Below are 21,906 nucleotides of genomic sequence, written 5' to 3'. Positions count from 1 at the left end.
ACTTTGGGCGCGCCTGAGGCCTTCACCTTGGGGGGAGGGTCACCGCCTTGCTCCCACTCAGCTGTCTCTGTCGGGATCGCCCGAGACTTCTCCCGAAGCTTACCCGGGTTCTCTGATTTCCTCTTCCCCGAGCCAGAGCATTGGCTCGTGGTTGATGGCGTTGGTGATAATGCGCCCTGCCTGGCAGCCGAGGAGCCCGACCGATCGGCGCTCCCGGTGCCCACGGACTCGCAGTGCTTTACCTTTTGTTGGGCCCCCATCGCCAGAGCACCCTCAAAGGTCTTAGAAGACCGCTCAGACTTCTTCCTCTTCTCACCTGCTGCTGGGCACTTCCCCTCCAGCCAGTTGGCGAGTCGAGAACGACGATCCTTCATTGTCCGTTCGAACATGTTCTTACAAAACGCAGAGTCCTTCTCTAAGTGCGATTTGTTGTTGTGAAGGCAGTAGAGGCACCGAGAGCGCTCATCCTCCTTAAAGACGTTCTGTAGCCCGCATCCAGGGAAGCTCCTGAACAGCTTGGGTCCTGCAGGCGTCATGCTTCCTTTGTCCTGGGCCATGACCACGCAGTGTAGGCCTCAAAGATCTTCTGGAATCCTCCGAGAAGTGGAAACTCGACGAAACGATGCCCTTGAGGGGTGTAGAAAGTTCCAAAAACGGGTCCCGTTGATCGGAAGTAGAATCAGTGGAGTTTGAGGCTCGATTGACCGAAAATATAAGAGTAAACTCTTTGAAAAAACGCAAAACGCAGTAAAGCTTGAGTGCTAAAGCATGAGGACTCCCAACACTTGAACGTGCAGTAAAAATCTGAAGATGGTTGCCAGAGGAGGGGCTTAGGTAGAGGGCAGTCATTGGCTGGGGGCAGTATGACCCAGAGACCAGTGATTGGTTACTAGTAGAAAGACAGTTCAGAAACGAAACTGATTTTTTCTTTACCGAGGATTCCCAGCCTGACGACGGGGAATATTCATGAGCATGTGAATCCATGCCAGACCCCATTCTGGAGAAATCAACATCCTCTATAGCCAACAGATATGGAAAAGTGAGAAACGCCATCAAACTGCAGATTTGATGGCGCTATTGCTGGATGCGAGGGCGAACATTCAGTATTCAGATCACAAAATGGACTCCCCCCATGAAGCAACGGTAGAAGCACCCAAACACAAAATGGAGCACCAGTAACCCAGTATGAGTGATACCGAAGAGAGGATCAAGGAAGCTAAAGATCATCTAAACAAACTATCTTTTTTTTTGTTTTAGTTTTATTGGCAGTGTTAAGGCAGTTACACGTTCTGAGCACCTCAGATAACAATGCATCATTACAGACATACACAGAAAAGCATAGACCATGGCAGTAAAGGGCAGTGTGTACTTTGAGAAATGGGCGTACAGTCGTAGCGGCAGTTTACAGTCTATTCAAATGGGTGGAGTTGAAGTAGAGGACAAGGCCTCATCAGTCTCTTTGCTGAGATAGCTGCAGAAGGCAGTCCAGATGTTCCTGGGACGAGATTGTGCAGGTGAGGTGGCAGTGTACTCCTCTTCGCATGTTTGTGTCCATGTGAGGGCTGTGCGCCACATTCTGATAGTGGGGGGGGGGGATGATCTCTTCCAACATTGCAATATGCATTTTTTGGCCACCATGCTGCCCACATTCAGAAATCTAGCCAGCACCATCGGGTCTGGATCAATCACCGTACCCACAATCTCAGATAATGCAGACAGTACATCACTCCAGAATGTATTTAGTACAGAGCATGACAAAAACATGTGTGTGTATTCTGCATCCTCGGCCTGACACCTAGGGCAGACCTGTGGGCAGCCACCTGTAAACTTAGTCAATCTATGTGGGGTGTAGTACACTGGCCCTCATTAGGACCCTGGCGGTAAGGGGTTTACGCCAGCGTTAGCTGCGCCGACCCCTTACCGCCAACTACGAGTTCCCAAAGCGCCATGGTCACTTCTACGCCCGCTTTTTGCGGGCGTAAAAATCCATGGCGCTATGGGACCTTGGTGTTAATTACGCCACCGTAATGTACGGTGGCGTAATTAACGCCTTCCCCACTCCCATTGAGCCCTATGGGGCCGAAATGGGAATGGGGAAGGGTAAATGGGTCAATGGGGACTTACCGCCCCGCCAACCTCGGAATGGGGCGGTAAGTCCGCCATCCGCCATGGCGTAAACGGACTTTACGCCATGGCGGAAAAGTCCGTCGATGGCGGAAAAAATCCGCCAGGGTCGTAATGAGGGCCACTGTATGCAATATTTTGTACTGCATGCATCGATATCTAGCATTTAGGGACACCTTTCTTGTATGCAAACACATTTTCCTCCAGAAAGTATCAGTGATATCTAATCTGAGTTCTTCAGCTCATGCATTTCAGACATTTGTGGTCAAGTCCGGGAGCTCAGTTAATAAGATTTTATATAGAGTGGAGACTATATTCCTACTATTACTGGAGTTGGCAATATATTGTAGCTCAGGGGTATCTAGAGGTGCCTCTGGAAATGACGACCACATATCGCAGCATGCAGCACAAAGTCTATAGTACTGCAGCATCTCCAGGGCCAAAACTGTGTGGCCGGGGTGCCACGTCTCTGGGGTAATGAACTTCCCTTCCGGAAAAAGGTCGGTCAGTGCGCGGTAGCCCAGAGCTGACCACTGTTGCGAGAGGAGTCTGTTGTGGGTAGGTTCCAGCCCAGGGAAGCGCCATATGGGAAGCCATTTATAATAAGTTGCAAGGTGCAGGAGGCATCTCCACGCCATGAGGGTGGACGCAATGGGATCAGCGGGGGCTTCTGTTATGTATTTGTGCTGAAGGATCAGGGTCATGGAGTCTACATCTGGTGTGGCCAGTTTTTCCAACCTGACATGGGGGGGAGCTGTGGGGTATTTATACCAATGTGTGGAAAATTGTGCCTGGGCCGCTGTCCAGTATAAGGCCAGGTCAGGAGCCGCAAGTCCCCCTTTCTCATAGGGTAGAGCCATTTGTTGCCATTTCTTACGAACCACACCCGCATGCCATAGTAATTGAGAGCCCATCGTTTGAAGTTCCTCAAAGTATTTCTTTCCTGGCCAGATCGGCACATTCCTGAAAATGTATAGCAGTTTGGGGACCAGGACCATTTTGATCAAGGAGAGTCTGCCAGCCATGGAGAGTGGCAGGGCACGCCATTTGTTCACCTTAGATTCAAAGTATTTTTCACCAGTGGTATAATTACCAGTGATCAAAGTGGGTCTGGATAATGCTATGTGAACACCCAGGTATTTGATGCCATCGGGGGACCAGCGGAGGGGATGTTCACAATTTGGTTGTCGGGTTACAGAAGTAAGGGGGAAGATCTCAGATTTCGTGTAGTTGATGGTGAAGCCCGAGAAGGGGCCAACCTTAATTATATCTCTCAATATGGGATCTAGATGAGTAGATGGGTCTCTAACGTACAATAGAACATCGTCCGCATATAATGATAATATATCCGGGGATCAGTTAAGCGTATGCTCTTGTGGGAGTGTCTTGCCCTGACATAGTCCGCCATTGGTTCGATAACTAGTGCAAAAAGAATGGGTGAAAAGGGACAGCCCTTGCGTGTACCCCTTTGCAGCTCGAAGGAGTGCGAAGTCAATGAGTTAATCAGGACCCTGGCGGTAGGACAAGCGTACAGTATCGTGATATATTGGATCATTTTAGGGCTGATCCCCATTTTCTCCAGGACCGCCCACATAGATTGCCATGAGACTATATCGAAGGCCTTTTGTGTGTCTAGCGTGACCGCAACTGCCTCGACAACCTGGTCTATCCTTGAGAGGACATTGAAGAGCCTTCTTATGTTAAGAGACGTAGAGCGCCCAGGAACGAAACCGCTTTGATCCTCGTGTACGAGGTATGACATAATTGGGAGGAATCTGTTGGCGAGGGTCTTTGCAAGTATTTTTGTGTCTAGGTTCATGAGCGAGAGGGGCCTATAGGATCTACATTCATCACTAGGTTTGCCAGGTTTGAGGAGAACTGTTAATGGAGCCTTGCGCATTGATGGGGGAAGGATGGACACCTGGAGCGCCTCGTCCCATACCTCTAGCAATCTAGGGGCGAGGATGGCGACATGTTCTTGGTAGAACTCTGAAGTGAGTCTGTCTGGGCCAGGGGCTTTGCCTCGGGGGAGGTCAGTGATAGCCTGAACTATCTCATCTAGTTTTATGGGTGCATCTAGCTGCTCACGAGTGGACCGGGACACAAGAGTCATGGGGATTTGATCAAGTAGATCTAGGATATCCTGTGTATCATGTACCTGGTGTTGAGTATATAAATCGGTATATAACTGTGAGATTGTCGAAAGCAGTTGTTGGTCCGGCCACTGTAGAACACCTTGTGTATCTTTGATGCATTCAATATGGGTCCTACCCCCTTCTGCTCGGACAAGTCTAGCCAGTGTTCTCCCTGGTCTTTTGCCCTCACCATATTTCCTTGCTGCAAGTGGGCTTGCAAGATACCCTATCTCTCGCATGGCGTGAGCTTCAAATGTCTCCAGGCCCTCTCTGATTTGCACCAGTTTGGACGGTATCAGGTAATATTATCCCCATATATATGGTCGCTGTATATAATATCACTGGGAAAAGGTCATGAAAAAACGGCCATTTTTCAGCAACATTTTTGCATGGCGATATTTTTGAGGGGACATTACTACATGGAACCGTTTGGACGGTGTAGCATCCGTCACACACTCGCGTTCCAGACCCTTAAGTTTAGTCTCAGAGCACCATCATTCCTGATGGTTTTTAAGACACCCGCCTCCCGAGAGATGGCCATCCCCCTAATGTAAACCTTAAAAGCCTCCCACCGAACCCTGAGGGTGGTGTCCTGCTGGAGATTGGTTTTGAAAAAGGTCCTTATGTCTGAGAGGATCTCAGCCTTGAACACCACATCTAAAAGTGCCTTGGATTTGAAGCGTCAAGCATTGTGGGGTGGGGGAGGAAGGGCCTGAGTTCCAAGCCAGTGTCACCAGAGCATGGGCAGACAGAGTGCGGGACAGGATACTAGTATCTTTAACTTTGCCGATCAGGTCGCCCAAAGTCAGAAATAGGTCTATTCTATTGGAGGAGCTGTCGTGGACAGAGGCGTAAAAGGTGTATTCACGTGAACGAGGATGAAGTGTCCTCCAGACGTCTCGCAATCCCAGGGATACCATATGGGAAAGGAGACTCTTAGCTGCCCGTGAATGAGCTCTAGCTGCCGTACCCGTCATGTCTAGGCTATTATCAAGTATAAGATTCATGCCCACCCCCTCAGATAATAGGGACCCCAACATATCCCATCAGAATGGAGGACGTTTTATCATAGAATTCAGGGGCGTCAGTATTGGGGCTGTATGTGTTCACTAGTAAGCACTCCCGGCCTGCCAATACACAATGGAGAACAACATACCTCCCTTTGGGGTCGATGAGACTCCTCTTCAATACACATCTCACAGATCTCTAAAGCAGTGTCAGCACCCCTCTGGACTGTGTAGAATATGTAGTGTAGAACCTATTTGGGCCCCAGGAGTGCGCCAAGCACGATGCAAGGTGTCCGAGGGCATGTGTCTCCTGCAATAGAAGGACTTTCACCCCATGTCTTTGTGCATATGGAATAATTTTACGGGCCTTAGTAAAGTTGCTTATTCCCCGGATATTCCACGACATTATTTGAATAGCCATACCAGTGTCTCAATGTACATCCAAGTATGCACGTATGCATATACGCCAAAGGTTATTGTTGGAACAGCAGCTTTGAATACTCATCACGCGTAGTGCCACACTTGCACTGCCATTTTTCAAAATCCCTCCATCCCACCCGCCCCCCCCTCACTGCACAACCCAACCTGGCAGTGTGACTGTCCCTCCCCCAACCTCTCCCGAGGGTGAACCATCCCCAACCCGGAGCAACCCTTACAACAGCCCAACAGGGGCTCACGTGTAACAGGAGAACAACAGCAGCAGACATTGCAGTCGCAGCGGGGTGTGCCGCTGCCATGCAGCCAACCTATATAGGAACCAAGGGGTTCCGCTATATTTCAAACTGGTTTCGTGGCGATCGGCCATCACTCCACATCATATCTATAAGGAGCCGAAGGGCCCCATTTAGGGTTTGCAGATTTAAGGAGGACTAAGCATAGGTATGGGGTGACAGTGGTACAGGGCCTTGCGGTGGGATCGGTGGCCACCCACATTAGGCAGATCATAAGAAGGTGGTATGGTGGAGGCAATATAATCCGACACAATGATGGTGGCCAGGTATATCGGCCGGTCTAGCGACAGTGAAGTAGACAAGCAAAATGTGACATCGGTACTAAATACACATAATCTAAACAAACTATCTACTGAAGTTGATAGCACTTCAGCAAATGAAGGCAAAAAATGTGGATTTACAATCACGGTCCTGATGGAATAACATTCCTATTCGTTGCCTCACAGAATCAGCGATGCGTGGCTCCTTTGAAATTTACCTTGATATAACTCTACTGTACATATTGGGCAAGCTGATATTCACGTAATATTTATTGGTGGGAAGAGCACACCACAGTTTGAGCTCTCTGCAAGCTTCTGGGGAACCCCCTCAGCCTGTCAGATCGCGTATATTCATCAGAAGGACCGAAACGTAATCATAAGGGCAGCCAAGGAAGAGGTCCAATTTCACTATACAAAGATACGCATTTTTCGTGACTTTAGCCCACCGGTCTAATCTCTAAATGTTTGAGGACAGGACTACCCACCTGTACAAAGTATTAGACAAGCCTTCTGGTCCTGCCCGACCACAGGCTTTCCCTTTTGTTATAAACACTGGTCTAATCTGCCCATTAAACCCCCTGAGAGCTTTAAAAGGTGCTTCAGGACTTTGGCACTCAATATAAAATATTATTTCTCACAAAGTTCAACATTTTGTATAATAACAAATGTAATATATTCTTTGACTCCAATAAAACTCATGACTTCATACTCAATAGCATTTCTGATTATAGATTGTCAACAAAAAAGACTACTACATAATTTGATGAGATGCCCTCAATTTTCTATTCTGTGCTTAATATGCCTAAACCAATGTGGTTGGATTGCAACAGTTCCACTGCTATGCAGGGTATTTGATAGTTTGCATCACTCCAAGCTTATTAAGTGCAATCCAAATAATTCATGTTTTTACGGCGTTGTTTTTTCTTTATGTTGTGTCTGAAGTGAATGCCTTTCCTCGCTATGATTTCTACATGGGACTGGGTGTCCTCTGGGAGTTGCACTGCCTAGTTGGGTTGGTCAGTGTGGGTGAGTAGTTGGGCGGTTTCTCTTAAATAAGTATCCCTTCTTGCACATCTCCCGTCACTTGCTTTTAGATTGTCTGGAGCTGAAACACTGGGTAGACTGCCTAACCTAGATCCAATAAATACTTACATTGAATCTTGAACTGTCAAAATGCTGTGCATCTTAACTTATTCAGCCTGTGCATGTTGGCGGTCTCAATGACTTTATTAAAACCAGAAAGTTATTAGAATATCTCCACAGTCATAGGGTACAATATGTATTTACGCAAGAAACTACAATGTGCACGACTTGGGTATGGAGGAACCCCATTGGTTTTGTCGTTTTCCCTGAGGGGTAGCGAGCCTAACCATACGTGTCTTTGATTAGAATAATAAAGGGGATTGCAGGTCCAGTTGGCAGCTTTCTGTTGGTGCATGATGTTTTATCTTATAGAACTTTTTCTCTAGTTATTTTATATGCACCTAATATGGATGCCCCATATTTCTCTGAACAATTGTTTCATACCTACATTGATTGATGGCTACTCTGATATATGTTTATTTGTTTATATAACTGTTTATTATTTTGAAAAAATAAGATATAGCAAACAATGGTGGCAGTGCATGATACAACCTTTTCCTTCTTACAATCACTGAGTTACATTGCCGCAACAGAGGAGACATCCACCGGTGGTAAAACACTAGACTATAAAGCACAGGTTAAAGGCTAGAAATAAGAAGAGAAAGAAGGAAAAAGGAGAAAGAAAAATGTCTCAACCCTGCCATTCCCAACAACTCCACACTTTTTGAAATTTTCGGGGGCAGCCCCTAGTGTTGTATACATGCCTTTCAAGGGACATGCATCGGTCAATTTCTGCAGACCATTGACGGAGCCGTGGACAGTCCACTGTGCCCCACATTGCAGCGATGATCCCCTTTGCTATCCCCAATGCGGCAGCCAAGAACACCCTTTCATATTTGTGGACCCTGCTTCTCCCCAAATTCCACGTATTGCCAGCTTGGGATCGCACGGGACCCTAGATCCCAGCAATGTGGTCAACCTGCGGAACCGCTTCCCCCAGAATATTTGAATTGGTGCGCACTCCCATAATATGCGCACCACACTGGATATCACTGTTGACCGATCCTCGCCATCAAGCAGACCTCGGTCTAAATCACCAGAGAAAAAACACAAATCTATGAAGTTTTGTTCCTTTACTGATGTTTGGCACCAGATGCATAGCGATGATAGACAACACAGACTTGATTAGTGGATGAGTTCTCCAGAATAATTATTATGTGTAAAACAATGTGAAATGTATCCACACACTTATTCTGACCTCTCTCCAGTGATGCTCACCTTGATGACTTTGAATGGTACGACACTAAGACCTTCGTGGCATTTCAAATTGAACGAGTTGCGTGAACCAAGTTTTAGATGCTCAATAGCAAGAGGACATTGTTCAAATGTATTTCCCTAAATGAAAGCTTGGTTGATAACCCTAACATTGTACAGGAAGCCATTAAGATGTATATTCAGGGAATTTGTCACTCCAAAGAATTTGGTATCCATAAACCGTTAATTAAGAGACAAATACACTGGAAAATGCACTCAAATAATTAAACTCCATATCAGATACCATTATGGGCCACACTCATGATAAATTGGAGGAGTTTCATAAAGTATCAACACAGCGGTTAGATATATGTCTCAGTCAGTCGGTTATGGCAAAAAGATGAAGAAGGGATTATATATGCAGAAAATGCAGTCATTAATAAACAGTTTGCCAACCATTCTAGTGGTCTATATACTACACACCTGGATGCACCACTAGAGCACATTCAGAGATACATGGAGGTTAGTTTCATACGCAAAATTAAAGATGGTCACAGAGACTTGCTTTGTAGGGATCTAAAGGAGGAGGAAATTAAGGAAGAACTCTGCAAAATAAGGCCCCTTGCCCAAATGGCCTTACATCAATATTTAATATGCAGGAGAGTGATCTGTTAGCCCCTAAATTACTTTTGATGTATCAAACAGCTTTGGAGACAGAAGCCTTGCATTGCCAGAAAAGACAATTGATGCTCATATCACTAACATGACAGCCCCCCACCCCCAGTACCCCATATTTCCTTGGCTGCACAGTGCAGATGGACGCTGTGGTCCGTCCTCAGGCATTTTCTTTTAAGGGGGGGGGTCAGACAGGTTTCCCTGACTTCTAATAGTCTTAACACCTCGGGGAGCTTGAAATTGGGATTTCATATCTTTTTACAAGAAACCTGTCTCACTCCTACACCGCTACTAGATGGCTTTGGCACTTTCGCACAGGCAGCAAAACCTAGTGCAGGAGGTCGACCGGATAGGGGCCTGGCCATTGTTATCCACATTGATCTGGGCTTATTAGCCTGTGAGGTTATGAACTCTGTATATGCGATTCTAGCTGTGGAGGTTATTACCTCTGGTGAGAAACTGAGCATCCTACTAGTTAGCATTTACTGGCACAGGGGAATGGGTGTATTGGAGGATTTTATTAGTTCCCTCAACAACCTTATTTCCACCTGGCAGATGAGGAAGGGCTCTCACAGGTCGTCTTGGGGGGTGACCTAAATGCTGATTGCCTCCTAACCGAAATTACAGCGAACATAAGGGACGTGCTGCCGACGTTAACAAATTTAAAGCAGAAATCACAGGCTGGGCAGAAATGGCTCTGTTCTGCGGCCTCTTGGGGGCTTAAACTGTTGAATGACCAGAAAGGTAATCAAGTGGGGGGAACTCCACATGCTACAGGGGTACCAGTGAATCAACATAGGACTACATATGTGTTAGCTATTTCCTCTTTGAGCTATGCAATGAGTTCAGTATTGAAAAAAAATCATGGAGCGATTATTTCATTCTCAGTCCACATTTAAAGTCAACTTTAATTCTAAATCTACCCAGAACTTGGAGGCACGACCGACAGATCTCACTGTCTAAGTGGGTCATAATGGGATCAGGAGGTCGCACGTAATATAGATTCTTTAAATGACTCCCTCAAGCAGGTGATGTCCACTTCGTCATTTGAATGGAAGCAGAGGGTGTTTAATGTTTCTCATTTTCAATCTTCTATAGAGGATTTAATGGTGAACCTAGTAAGAGGTGGTAGTAATGGACCTAGGTATTGTTATAGGAGACACCTGCATACATATGATGAAACACTAGCTTAGAGGAAAACAGCTATCAAAGCGCTCAGGGACGGGGGATTCCAAAGCCCGGAAAAATTAGATTAATAAAACAGAAGTTTAAGAATTTTTATAAACAAAAGAAAGCTGAAGTTCTAAAAAGAGACGCAGAAAATATGCTTCAAGTTTTGATCAGCAAAGACGCGGGTGCATTTTAGTTACTGATCAATGGTCTTGATGCCCCGCTACTCCTCTCCCAGTCTAACACAGTCCTGGAGAAGGACTGGGTTACTTACTTTTCTGATCTTTACTCTTTGGGGAAAGCGAAACAGGAATCACCGGCTTTAAGAACCCTGATGGAACCGTTGTCAGGATTTGACTTGAGGGTGGACAACGAGAGGGTCGGCGACTTAATTAAATCTTGCAAGCCCTCCAGGGCTGCTGGCCGGAATGGCCTAACAACACTTTAAGAGCTGACCCCTTTAACTGACCAAATGTTCTGGTAATTCTCTTTAAGAGTATGATTGAGCTGAACTCTCTCCCTCTGTACTGTGTTCCTATTTTCAAGAGGGGAGCAAGATCGGATCCAAGGAATTATCGACCAATTTTCTTTTTGGACTCAGAGAGTAAGATCTTTTCTTCCCTCTTGATGCCCCATTTGGAGGCTTGGGCCAAAGCAACGAACAGATTCCCAATTTTCCAAACAGGGTTTCATAGAGGACTGGTGGTAAGGATCATCCAAGAAAGTGCCTGGTCAGATAAAACTGTTACTACTTATGTGGCCTCGATAGATCTATCAGGTGCCTTCGGTTGAGTGGACCGCAGGCGCCTGTGGTGGAAACTGGACTCTTGGGGTATGCTGAGTGTTATGCTAAAACTCATTATGGCCCTGCATGAGAAGTCAGGGGTGAGGGTTCGATTGAATAGAGAGGGCCTTATGTTGGATTTTATTGCTACTCCTTCCAGCCTAAGGCAAGGATGTAAACTCGCTCCCTTTCTCTTTAATCTGTACGGATCTGATGTACCAACGTACTTAAGGACAGCCTCTCTGGTCACTCCAAAACTGGGTAGTGAAAAAATTTCCTGGTTAGAATACGCGGATGAGTTTTTGTTGTTTGACCATTCACGCATTGGCATAAGGAGGCTTCTACCCGCTTTCTCTGTATTTGCGGTTGAGAATGGCGTATTAACGAATTCCCTAAAGACTAAGATCTTCTGCTTCAATAGAGGGAGTAAAACGACTCCTTTAGCATGGCCGGCTGAAAAGGCCATTCTCCCACTTTGCTCTAGCATGATTAACCTGGGTTTTTATTATTTCGGCTGGCGCCTCTTTACGTAACCTACAGCAAATTGTGGCCCAAAAGGTCTCTCTCATGTTAAATCAGCTGGTAATTGTGAACCAAAAATGTGGCCGCTATTCGATCGAACTGACTTTGCAATTCTACAAGGGAAAATGTGTCCCTAAAATCACTTACGGCCTTGAATTACATTTCAGGGTGGTACCGAAATGGTTGGATGGAATAGAGTCTAAGGTTTGGAGGAGAATATTGGGAGTACCAAACTGTTCCCATTGCAGCAATTAGGCTTGAGTTGGGGCTATCATCTTTAAGAGCCCGAGTACAGTGGAACTGCCTGCAACTATACTTAAAACTTTTGTTCCCTATGGATGCCTCGCTATATGAGTTATTGAGTAAAGCTATGGGCGCGATCCTGAGAGGGAACAGAGTAAACTTGCTGTCTGAACTCTGTATATACTGTAACTCTATTCTGGAAGAGTTAAATGTGGACATACATTTTACTGACAACCCTGATAAGGTAAAAAAATAGGTTATACGATCAAGACTGGGCTGAGACCATTCATACATTCCATAGTTACCCATCTATGAGTCACTTGTGCGTGAATATAAAAAAAGGGGTACAATCCCTCCATATTTAATTCTGTTCCCCTGTATTATATGAAGAGCAGTGATCTTACGTTTCCGCTGGAACCTGCTCCCCACTCTTGAGATTCTACAAAGAAGAGGGCAAAATGAAATGGACAATCAGTCTTGTAGATTCTGTAAAATCGAGGAGAATAAAGAAACGGCCAAGCATTTACTTATCGATGGCCCTGGATAGAACATTTTGCGTATGAGCTACTTAGGAAAGTTGTTGCTCTCAGTAAAAGGGATACATACTGACTCTCTGTGGCAAAGATGTTTAAATTCACCAATTGTGTCTGATGCGTTAGCAGTTGCATGTTTTTTTAAATTGCTCTTAATCTTTATAATTAATTGGACAGTAGTCTTCTGATCCGTTTTATATTTTGTTTCTTATTTGTATTTCTTCATACTAATATTATTGATTTGGATGTAATTGTGTATCGGTTTTATATTGTATGAATTTATTTGTGACAGTTGTAAAGGTTTACTTGTTAAACCATAAACAAAAAAATAGTCTTAGTTCCTGGGGGAGGGTGGAATGTCCAGGTATTAGGTACCCAAAGTCCTCCATAATACACTCAATATGCTTGGCATGTTAAGTTAGGCTTCTGGGCATGCAATGCCTAGGAATTCCATCCACCTCAGAGCACGCACACTTAATTAGATTGGCTTCTTTCTGTTCTGTGTTTTACATGCAATGGGAGCAATGTGGGTGGCAGGCCACTACCTCCATCCCTATTCCAATCCCACTGTCAGGATCGGCACTGATGGTATCCTACCTTAACCCATTTCTCTGTCCCGAGGTAGAAGGCAGGGTTGCCGACTGTCACCCTTATTATTCATGGTGAAACTGGAGCCATTTGCCAGCAGATTGAGGGAAGTAAATGGGGATAAAGGATTAAGCTTTTATTGTCTTAACACATTTATTTCGTATGTGCGGACCCCAAAACAAAACATTTCACTTCTAATGGTGGAAATGACTATGTTTAGCCATTTCTCGGGCATATGCATAGATATGTCTAAGTCAGAGATGTTGCCTCTTACACCATCAATGAGAGACCTTTCTGGAACATCTGGTATGGGGTGGGGCCCACATTCTGAAAAATATCTTGTGGCTGTACTTACAAATTGTGCAGATGACTTGATCTATCTGAACCACGTTCCTAGGTTCTCTAGAACATCGGATACGCAGATGGGCTAATCTGATGATCACTATGATGATGACTTCTTTTACCAGAATGATACACTTGCCTGAGCTGTTGTAACTCTTTGTGTATGACCCAGTTCAACTACCTGCATTCTACTTTTCAGAACGTGCATGAGCGTTAACTTAGTTAAGTTAGTATGAAGTAACTCTACATCCTGTAATAAATGAAAGATATCTCTAAAACCTTTGGGTGAAGGAGACCTGGTGTCCCAGATTTAGAACACTATTATCTCTGCATCTGCAGCAATATCACACCTTTCCTTTGTGAAACCCCAAAATCACCCGCAGTTATTATAGAGTGCTTTAATTGTTTCACATAAACCTACTTCTAATGAATTTGAAATTGTTCATATTGTTGTGTGGACATGTACATGATTGCACATCCTTGACTTGGGCCTCCCTAGAGCTAACATTAACCTCTAAAGCCAGACTTGTGGGCGGGCTGGCTGATTTAGGCTTAGTCAAATTTTGAAATCTGTTTTCCGGATGAAATGTTTCTATCCTTATATTAATATATGGAGATTGAGGGTGGATCACAGATGCAGAGTCATTATTACATGTGACTGTGGCGTGTGGCGTGTGGCTCAGACTTGTTTCTCCACTTCCCAGATGGTGCCTCCTGAGATTGTGCTAGTGCAGTTCATAATCAATATTGATGGATACCCACTTCCTCTCCTTGCACAAGGAACAAGTACAAGACAGGTTTATCTCGCATACTGCCTGGTCTCGCCCCTAAGCGCAAATGGTAATCTGAAGTGGAAGAGGATATACCTCATTATTCATGGTTATTGTTATGTACAAAGACTGCCTCATTACGAGTGTGGTGGTAATTCGTTAGCAAATCTACAGAATTACCACCAAACTCCATCACCATTACCGCCAGTTGGTCCCGTGGAGTTACCACTCGATTACAAGTGGTGGTAGATCGGTGTAAATCCCCATCTTTGTAGTGCATAGCGGTCCATGGGGATTTTTGGCAGATTTACCATACGATAATTCCATCTGTGGTTAATTGACCAAAACCTGTTATTTGGCTGCATGGGGAAAACAGTGGTAATTCTGTCACTTTCATAAAAGTGTAGGTAACAGAATTACTGACACTTTTTTCTTGTATCGCCAAACGTGTAATGAGGCTCTGTTTCTTTAAACTACCACTATAACCTCATGCAATATAGACATGTTTTGCAGTTTTAGGGTACACCTGTTGAACTTTCAAAGTTTGCTTGGGGTACGGCAGATATTTGTCCAGGATGCGGGATGGATGGAGCAGGTTTTATGCACATTACCTGGGAATGTCCTCTGCTTGCATCTTTTTGAAATTAAGGATGGGATAAAATATCTGTGACTGCGGGCCTCTCAGAATTTAAGTCCCCACAGATATGCATTTTCGTTCTAGAAACATTATGTGCCCCCTTTGAAGTGTGCAATCGTGATTCTTGTTAGAAAAAGTAGGGAGTGAGGTGAAAAGATGAATGCAGACGTTTTAAGAGTTTCATAAGTTTTGGCTTTAAGAAAGACCATGTGTCTCATTACGAGTCCGGTGGTAACCGAGCCGGAAAAACCGGCAGGTTACCGCCGGACTCGTATTACCATTCCCCCTCCGTGATTCCCGGAATTATCGGGGCATTACGAGCCCGGTGACCCGGGAATTCCAGAGGCGGAATTGTGTAAGTCCCCAGTCCCGTGGAGTCCCACAGCGGCTCTATGACGGAGCCGGTGTTTCCATTTCCGCCTGCAGGCGGGTGGTGTTAAACCCGCCAGGTCAGACCTGGCGGAAGTGACACCTCCCGCCTGCAGGACTCTTAATCAGCCAGTCCGGAAAGAACGGTGGTGGCGGTTTTACCACCACCGTTCTTTCCGGACCGACAGGGTCGTAATGCGGCCCCATGAGGACAAAGGACGTAAAGCAATATTTTCAGGGATAGAGAGAAGTATTGGGAGACACCTGTGGCAAAGGGGTTAGGGTTGAGTCTACTCATTATGTTGAAAGAAGTAAGAGGATATTTCATCATTTGAAGAGAAGGTGACGAATGAATGAGCCTGGTGAATAATTGGGGGCACCGGTCCCCGCCCACAAACAGGATACTGGGTATTGGTTAACGTGAGAAGAGACATGTTTAGGAGTGATTGCCGCGTCTTTGTCAGTGTAGGTGGGGGCACAGGGGAACGGGGTCAGGAGAAGTGTTAGGAATGTTTGTCCCTGCCCCTGGTGGAGGGCTTTCCTGCTGAACTGATTCGTTCTTTCATTGTAGTTTCATCCCCTCAGGTTCTTGCCAGGGCACCATCACATTCAGTGTCCTCTTCAACTCGGACGGAGCTGCAGATTGCTTCAGGATGATCAAGAGCCTGGCGTCAGCAGGTGAGTGCACCTATGAGCCCACTCATTGTCATACCAAGGATCTCCTATGCACCCTCCCAAGTGTTCATCCAATGCCCTCATCAAGAGCAAACCTAATGCCAAGAGAAACCAAGGATCTGGCTTCAGTAGATGAGTGAAGAAGCTAGTCCTCACAGGGTCCTCGCCAACAGTCTACTGAATGCCCTCACCGACAAGCTCATTTTATGCTTTCACCAACCGCCTCCACTGAGCATGCACACCATTACAATAGCCTTCAGAAACCAGAGAGTCTGGCTTAAGTAGTTGAGTGAAGGAGTGTACCCGATAAATGACTTCACCACGACCCCACAAAATGCTCTTAATAACAGCTCACTCAGCGTCCTCACAAGGGTTCCACTCAGTGTTCCCCAAATGTCCACTTGATGTGCTTACCATGGACCCACTTAATCCTCTCACCAACAGCCCACATATTGCCCTCATTCAGTGTTGTCACCAAGAACCCTTTACAATATCCTTACTAAAAATGTAGCTTCAGCAGGTGAGTGAACATTTATATCATTCAACACTTTCACCCCTTTCACCAAGAGCCACACCATTCCCTCCCCAAGAGTTGGCTTCCGCGGGTGAGGTTACATGTGGGCTTACTCAACTCCCTCACATAGAACAGAACTCCTGTACGTGAGGGAACATATACTGCTCTATGCCCACACCAAAAACCCACTCAATACCGTAGCCAAGAGCCTGTCTTTGATTGGTCAGTAAACCTACATGTATAATCAAGGGTATTATCAAGAGTCTAGCTTGAACACGTGGGGCACATAGGTGTCCACTTAGTACCCTCATATGGAACCTGCATCAATGTGTTCTCCAAAAGCCCATTCACTGCCTTCGCCTAGAGCGCCAATTCCTTCACGAAATCCTAACTTCAGTGGATGAATGACCTGTGTAGTCACTGACTGCCAAAGCAAAGTGTCAGGTGTACGCGGGTAAGTGAGCATGTCTGTCCACACCAAGCTGTCTCCAAAAGCCTGACTTATCAGATACGACAGCATTGGCACCCACTCCATAACCAAATGTATGCCCCTTTAAAGTGCACACCAAGAGTTATTGACCAGGAAGGGAGTGCCCATAAACAAATGTTCCCACTGAATGCCCGCACCCAGCACGTCTCCTCAGCATCATCTGGTGAATGAACACGTGTGGCCATATTTTGTCATCCACTTGAGTCAGGTTTTAAGGGACAGTGCCTTCACCAAAACTACAGGACAATGAGAAATGTGCTAATCGTATGACCTCACTAGGGCATTTGGTCTCTTACTGTTGGTAAAATGGGGTTCCACCGTCTGCTTTCTGCTAGTTAGTTAGATGCATTGCCCATGAAATCTCCTCACCATCTCCTTGCAAGGAAGAGCCCCTTGCTTTAGGGGTTTCACTGTTATTGAAACTAAATGTATTGCCTCTCTATTGGCACCCACGTAGGGTCCTCTCTAAGGCATCACTTCATGGACCCCATTTGCACTGTTTTCATTTTGGATGTTGCACTTTGCACTATTGTATCATCACTGCCACAGTGATGTGATGGTGTAACTGAGTACTTAGTGCTCACACTAGCACAAATGAAGTAAACATGGCCACATGAAATTACAAGAGAATGTTCTCCAAACACTTTAGAACAACAGAAATGTTCCTAAACAAGATATTGCAAAGCCCACAGAGAACCCGGATTTCAGCACAAGTCCGAATTTTGTGTGTGGCTTGGCGAAGCGTTGTTCCTTATACAATTCCACACGGTTTCACTAATCTGCACCAAATTTTGCATAGTTACCTGTTAGGACCCCCCGGACATTACTGGCGGCATGACACTTGGGCACCCCACTCCTTTCCCTGGATTTCAGCACCTTCACACATGAGACAGTTGCTGAAATCAGCAAAACATCAATGTGGTCGTAGAAGGACCGGTTTGGGCACAAGAAACAAAACTGGCACCTCGAAAACCATGTTTCAAGGCCCTACGATGCACGGTTTCTGAGATATTTGCTCGCAATGCATCGCAACGAACTGCAGCAAGCCAGGGTGAGGCGACAGTTGGGGAGAGAGCACAGAAGGTCCCAGTATGCAGCAGCACACCAGCTCTTGCCTTCCCCCAGCGTCTGCTGCGGGGTATGTCAGCCAGCCACACGCGCCCATTCTCAGTTCAGTTTACTTCAGGGTGCAAAGCACATCAAGCGATAAGCGAATTGTAACATCGACCTACAGGATCATTGATTTTCAACAGTTGATGAGAGTGTTATCATGTTCTGTCTACAAAACCTATTTGGAGAACGGGTACTTTTTGCTAGTATTCTATAAACAATGAACTCTCCGTACCTGAAATCTCTTCTGCCTAAGCCTATAGGAATCACAAATGTCAGTGGGCCTCATTACAAGCATGGCGATAGCTGTGCCTGTATGCCTGGCACGGCTACTGCCATGCTCGCTAACGGCACCGCCACCTGTGATTGGGCAATAACCGGCCCATTACTAGTTGAATGTGCCGGTAATTGCCCATTTGCGGGTGGCGGTAATGCCAGGCTCCCAATCCCCATTCTGTAGGGCAGAATGGGGTTGGGGAGCATGGTTGCACCAGCACCGTTGATAACAGTGCTGGTGCAATCATGAGTTCTGCTCGCGGGTGCCGCAACTGGCGGACTGTCAGGAATCCGCGGGCAGAAATCGTAATGCGGTGGGGCAGTAGGAACGGTGCCGGTGCCTTACCGGCACCTTTCATATCGTCACCGCCCTGGTCGTAATGAGGCCGAGTTTGTTTGAATGTGACTTAAAATGATTCTCCTGAAGAGTTATTTGCAAATGCCCAGAACAGGCTTCTTAAACCATTATTAATACAATGACCTCTGACCAAACAAATTGCAGGGTAAAGACCTCCATTTTGGATAGGGAAAGTTCCAACTCTCTGAATAGCCAGACCTAAGGCCCAACCAACAACACACATAAGAAGTAAATAAATAAATGAATACAAAATCACAGGAACACATAAAAAAACACCCACAGCCCCTTCATCCACCACATGAGGACCTGACAGAAGTGGCTTTAACTTGGCTGAGAGCAACATCAGGCTCAGCATAAAACCACCAGAGTGTCAGGATCCTGAAGAAAACTGCAGAAGCTGCTGACCCCAAAAACCCTCTGAGGTAATGTCACACTCCTGGAAAGCTGACTTAATGGCCTGCAGTTCATGATCTGAAATGGTTTAATTCATCTCAGTGGGCGTCAACTTCTTAGAAGAAAAAGCTACTGGGTGGAGCTGACCAGTATTGGGATGACTCTGAGATAACACTGCTCCGAAAGCTAAATTTGAGGCATCTGTTTCCACAAAAAAAGGTTGTTCCACATCTGGATGCAGCAGGATTGGCCCTGAGATTAGCTTTCTCTGAAAAGCCTGATCAGCCTCTTGAGACCAGATACATTTCACCCCCTTCTTTAACAGTTTGATGATGGGAGTTATCAACTCTGAAAAACCTTGAATAAATCATCTGTAAAAATTGGTGAATCCCAAGAAACTTTTAAAGTCGGAACTGGCTAATCTCTAACTGCTTGCACCATACAGGTTTGCAGCGTTGCTTCCTTTTTCGGTACAAAGAACAGAGGAGAAGCTGCTGGTGATTGAGAATGACAGATGAACCCTTTAGCCAAATTGTCTTCGAGGTATTCCTTCAAATACTGGTTCTCTTTTTCTGACAGGGCATAATTTCTGCTGCAAGGAATAGCTGCTACCGGTCCCAAATCAATTTTGTAGTTGTAGTTGTAGGTTCAATGTAGGGGTAGTTCTCCTGCGATCTTTTCATCAAAAACATTCTTTATAACAACCTGGTAATTCCACACTGCCGCCCCAATGATATGACTCTCACAACTTCCAGCCAATAGATGTACCCCAATACCTGGAGGAGAATCGACTGAAATGGAACTCTTTAAACAATGCTCATTGCAGAACTTGGAAACGAAGGTCACTGTCGTGACTTGCCGCGTAGTGAAGAGTAATGGGCCTTTGTCCACAAATCACCCACAGGGAGAGAGTAAAGAAACTCCCTGTGCGAGCTTTGAGGCCAAAGGTGGTTTGATGGTTCGCCGGATCCGATGACGCAGAGGACCCCCGAGGCTGTTAAAAGGAAGTTAGGGTTAGCACAGGCAAACACAGTACTTTGATATAAAGAAGTGTGCAAAACTCTCTTACCTAAGTCTAGCGGGATGGTGCTAGGGTGCCTGGGGTTAGATGCAAGGGAGCGTCAAAGATCCGGGCAGCCGTGTCCCAGATGGTAGGTACCGGCTGATACCTGTAGCCCTTCCGTGGCCGAAGGGAACTTGAAACTGATCACAAAGCCAATGGTCGAAAGGTCGAAAAGCCAGAGAGGAAATCCGAAAGCAATCCGTAGAGCGTAGCAAAAGAGTCCAAAGTACCAATATCCGTGCAGAGTTCCGAGCGACAGTATCCGTGGAGCAAGAAAGCCAATCCGAGGTTCGTAAGCCTGAGTCCAAATCCGATGCAGCAAACAACGTGAATCCTGAAAGCGCCGAACAGAGTCGTGAAACAGCTGTGAAGCAGTGAGCAACTCGAACTTCCCGGCTTTTACGTGCGCCGGCTCCTAGTCGCGTGAGCGGAAACCTGAGCATGTGATCGGGAAGCCGTCGCGGAACCAGGAAGTAAGCGCGATCGGGTGCACCAGCCCGAACGCAGTCTCCACGGGAGTTGCCAATGGAAACGAGGCAACAAACCGGGCCGGCCTCTGCGCGCGGCCCGAATCCGCCAGTGATGACGACTCCCTCGCACCATAGGTGAAGGGATGGCTTGGGAGGTGGACTGTGACCCGGGGAGTTTAGCAGTGTGTGTCGGGGTATCAAGCGGGGTGGTGCGTGGTTGTGTAACTGATTTGTTGTGCATGACAGAGCCCCCCCTCAATGGCCCATGACCACGTGGGCAAGAAGGGTGTTCCCGGTGAAAACGTGAAACAAGCCTCGGGGCATGGACATCACTCGCGGGGACCCAACACCGCTCCTTGGGGCCAAAACCTGCCCAGTCCACAAGGTACTGGAGACCACCCCGAACCATACGAGAACCCAATATACCCGAGACCTCATACTCCACCGAGCCACCCACCGAAACAGGGCCAGGCGTAGACCGGAGACGGGTAGGGGCCGGACATGGTTTCAACAAAGAGGTGTGGAACACAGGGTGTATGCGCCAGGAGGCAGGGACCGAGAGGCGATAGGCCACAGGGTTGATCACAGCGGAAAACCTATAAGGGCCCACAAAACGAGGGAGTAATTTGCGACAACCAGGAAGCCTGAGATGGCGAGAAGAGAGCCAAACCCTGTCCTCCACAACATAGGAAGGTGCCACTACTCTCCTCCGGTCCGCCGCAGCCTTCGTAGACTCCTGCGCCTCGCGAAGGTGAGTAAGGTTTTGGGCCTGAACGGCCGACAAGTCGCGAGCACAGGCAGCAGGATTATCAGAAGGTGCAAGGTCTGGGACAGGCAAGGTGCGAGGGTGTTGACCATACAAAACATAAAAGGGAGAAGAACCAGTGGAGGAATGCAACACCAGACACCGCAAATACTGCTGCATGGCCTGGTTTACCCTCTCAGTCTGGCCGTCCGTCTCCCATTGGTACCCGGAGGAAAAACGGGAATCGATACCTAGGAGAACCGTGAGTGCCAGCCAGAAACGGGAAGTGAATTGGGGTCCTCTATCTGAGACGATAACCGTTGGTAACCCAAAGAGGTAAAAGACCGACTTAAAGAAAAAATCGGCCAAGGCCGGGGCTGAAGGGATGCCAGAACAGGGAATAAAACAAGCCATTTTGGAAAAAGAATCGACCACCACCCAAATGGTATCGAATCCCTTGGTTCGGGGTAGGTCTGTTACGAAATCCATGGATACCGTGTGCCAGGGCCTGGGGGTATGGGTAAAGGAAGCAGGAGCCCGACCGGATGCCCTCTGCGGTGCTTACACTGGGCGCATATTGCACAG

General features: G+C 46.6%; 1 protein-coding gene across 2 annotated transcripts in view; it reads left to right on the top strand.

Annotated features, from left to right (window-relative positions):
- LOC138569218 (WW domain-binding protein 2-like) overlaps positions 1-21,906 on the top strand; it is a 282,553-nt gene that overhangs the window by 218,930 nt on the left and 41,717 nt on the right. For both annotated transcript variants that reach the window (XM_069647002.1, XM_069647003.1), the window contains exon 4: positions 15,813-15,905. In XM_069647002.1, the coding sequence (XP_069503103.1) occupies positions 15,813-15,905 (93 nt within the window). The remainder of the gene's footprint in view (positions 1-15,812; positions 15,906-21,906) is intronic.

This window comes from Ambystoma mexicanum, chromosome 2q (assembly GCF_040938575.1).
Source record: "Ambystoma mexicanum isolate Mex_15411 chromosome 2q, UKY_AmexF1_1, whole genome shotgun sequence".
Classification (NCBI taxonomy): domain Eukaryota; kingdom Metazoa; phylum Chordata; class Amphibia; order Caudata; family Ambystomatidae; genus Ambystoma; species Ambystoma mexicanum.
This window is presented reverse-complemented; position numbering and strand designations above follow the sequence as displayed.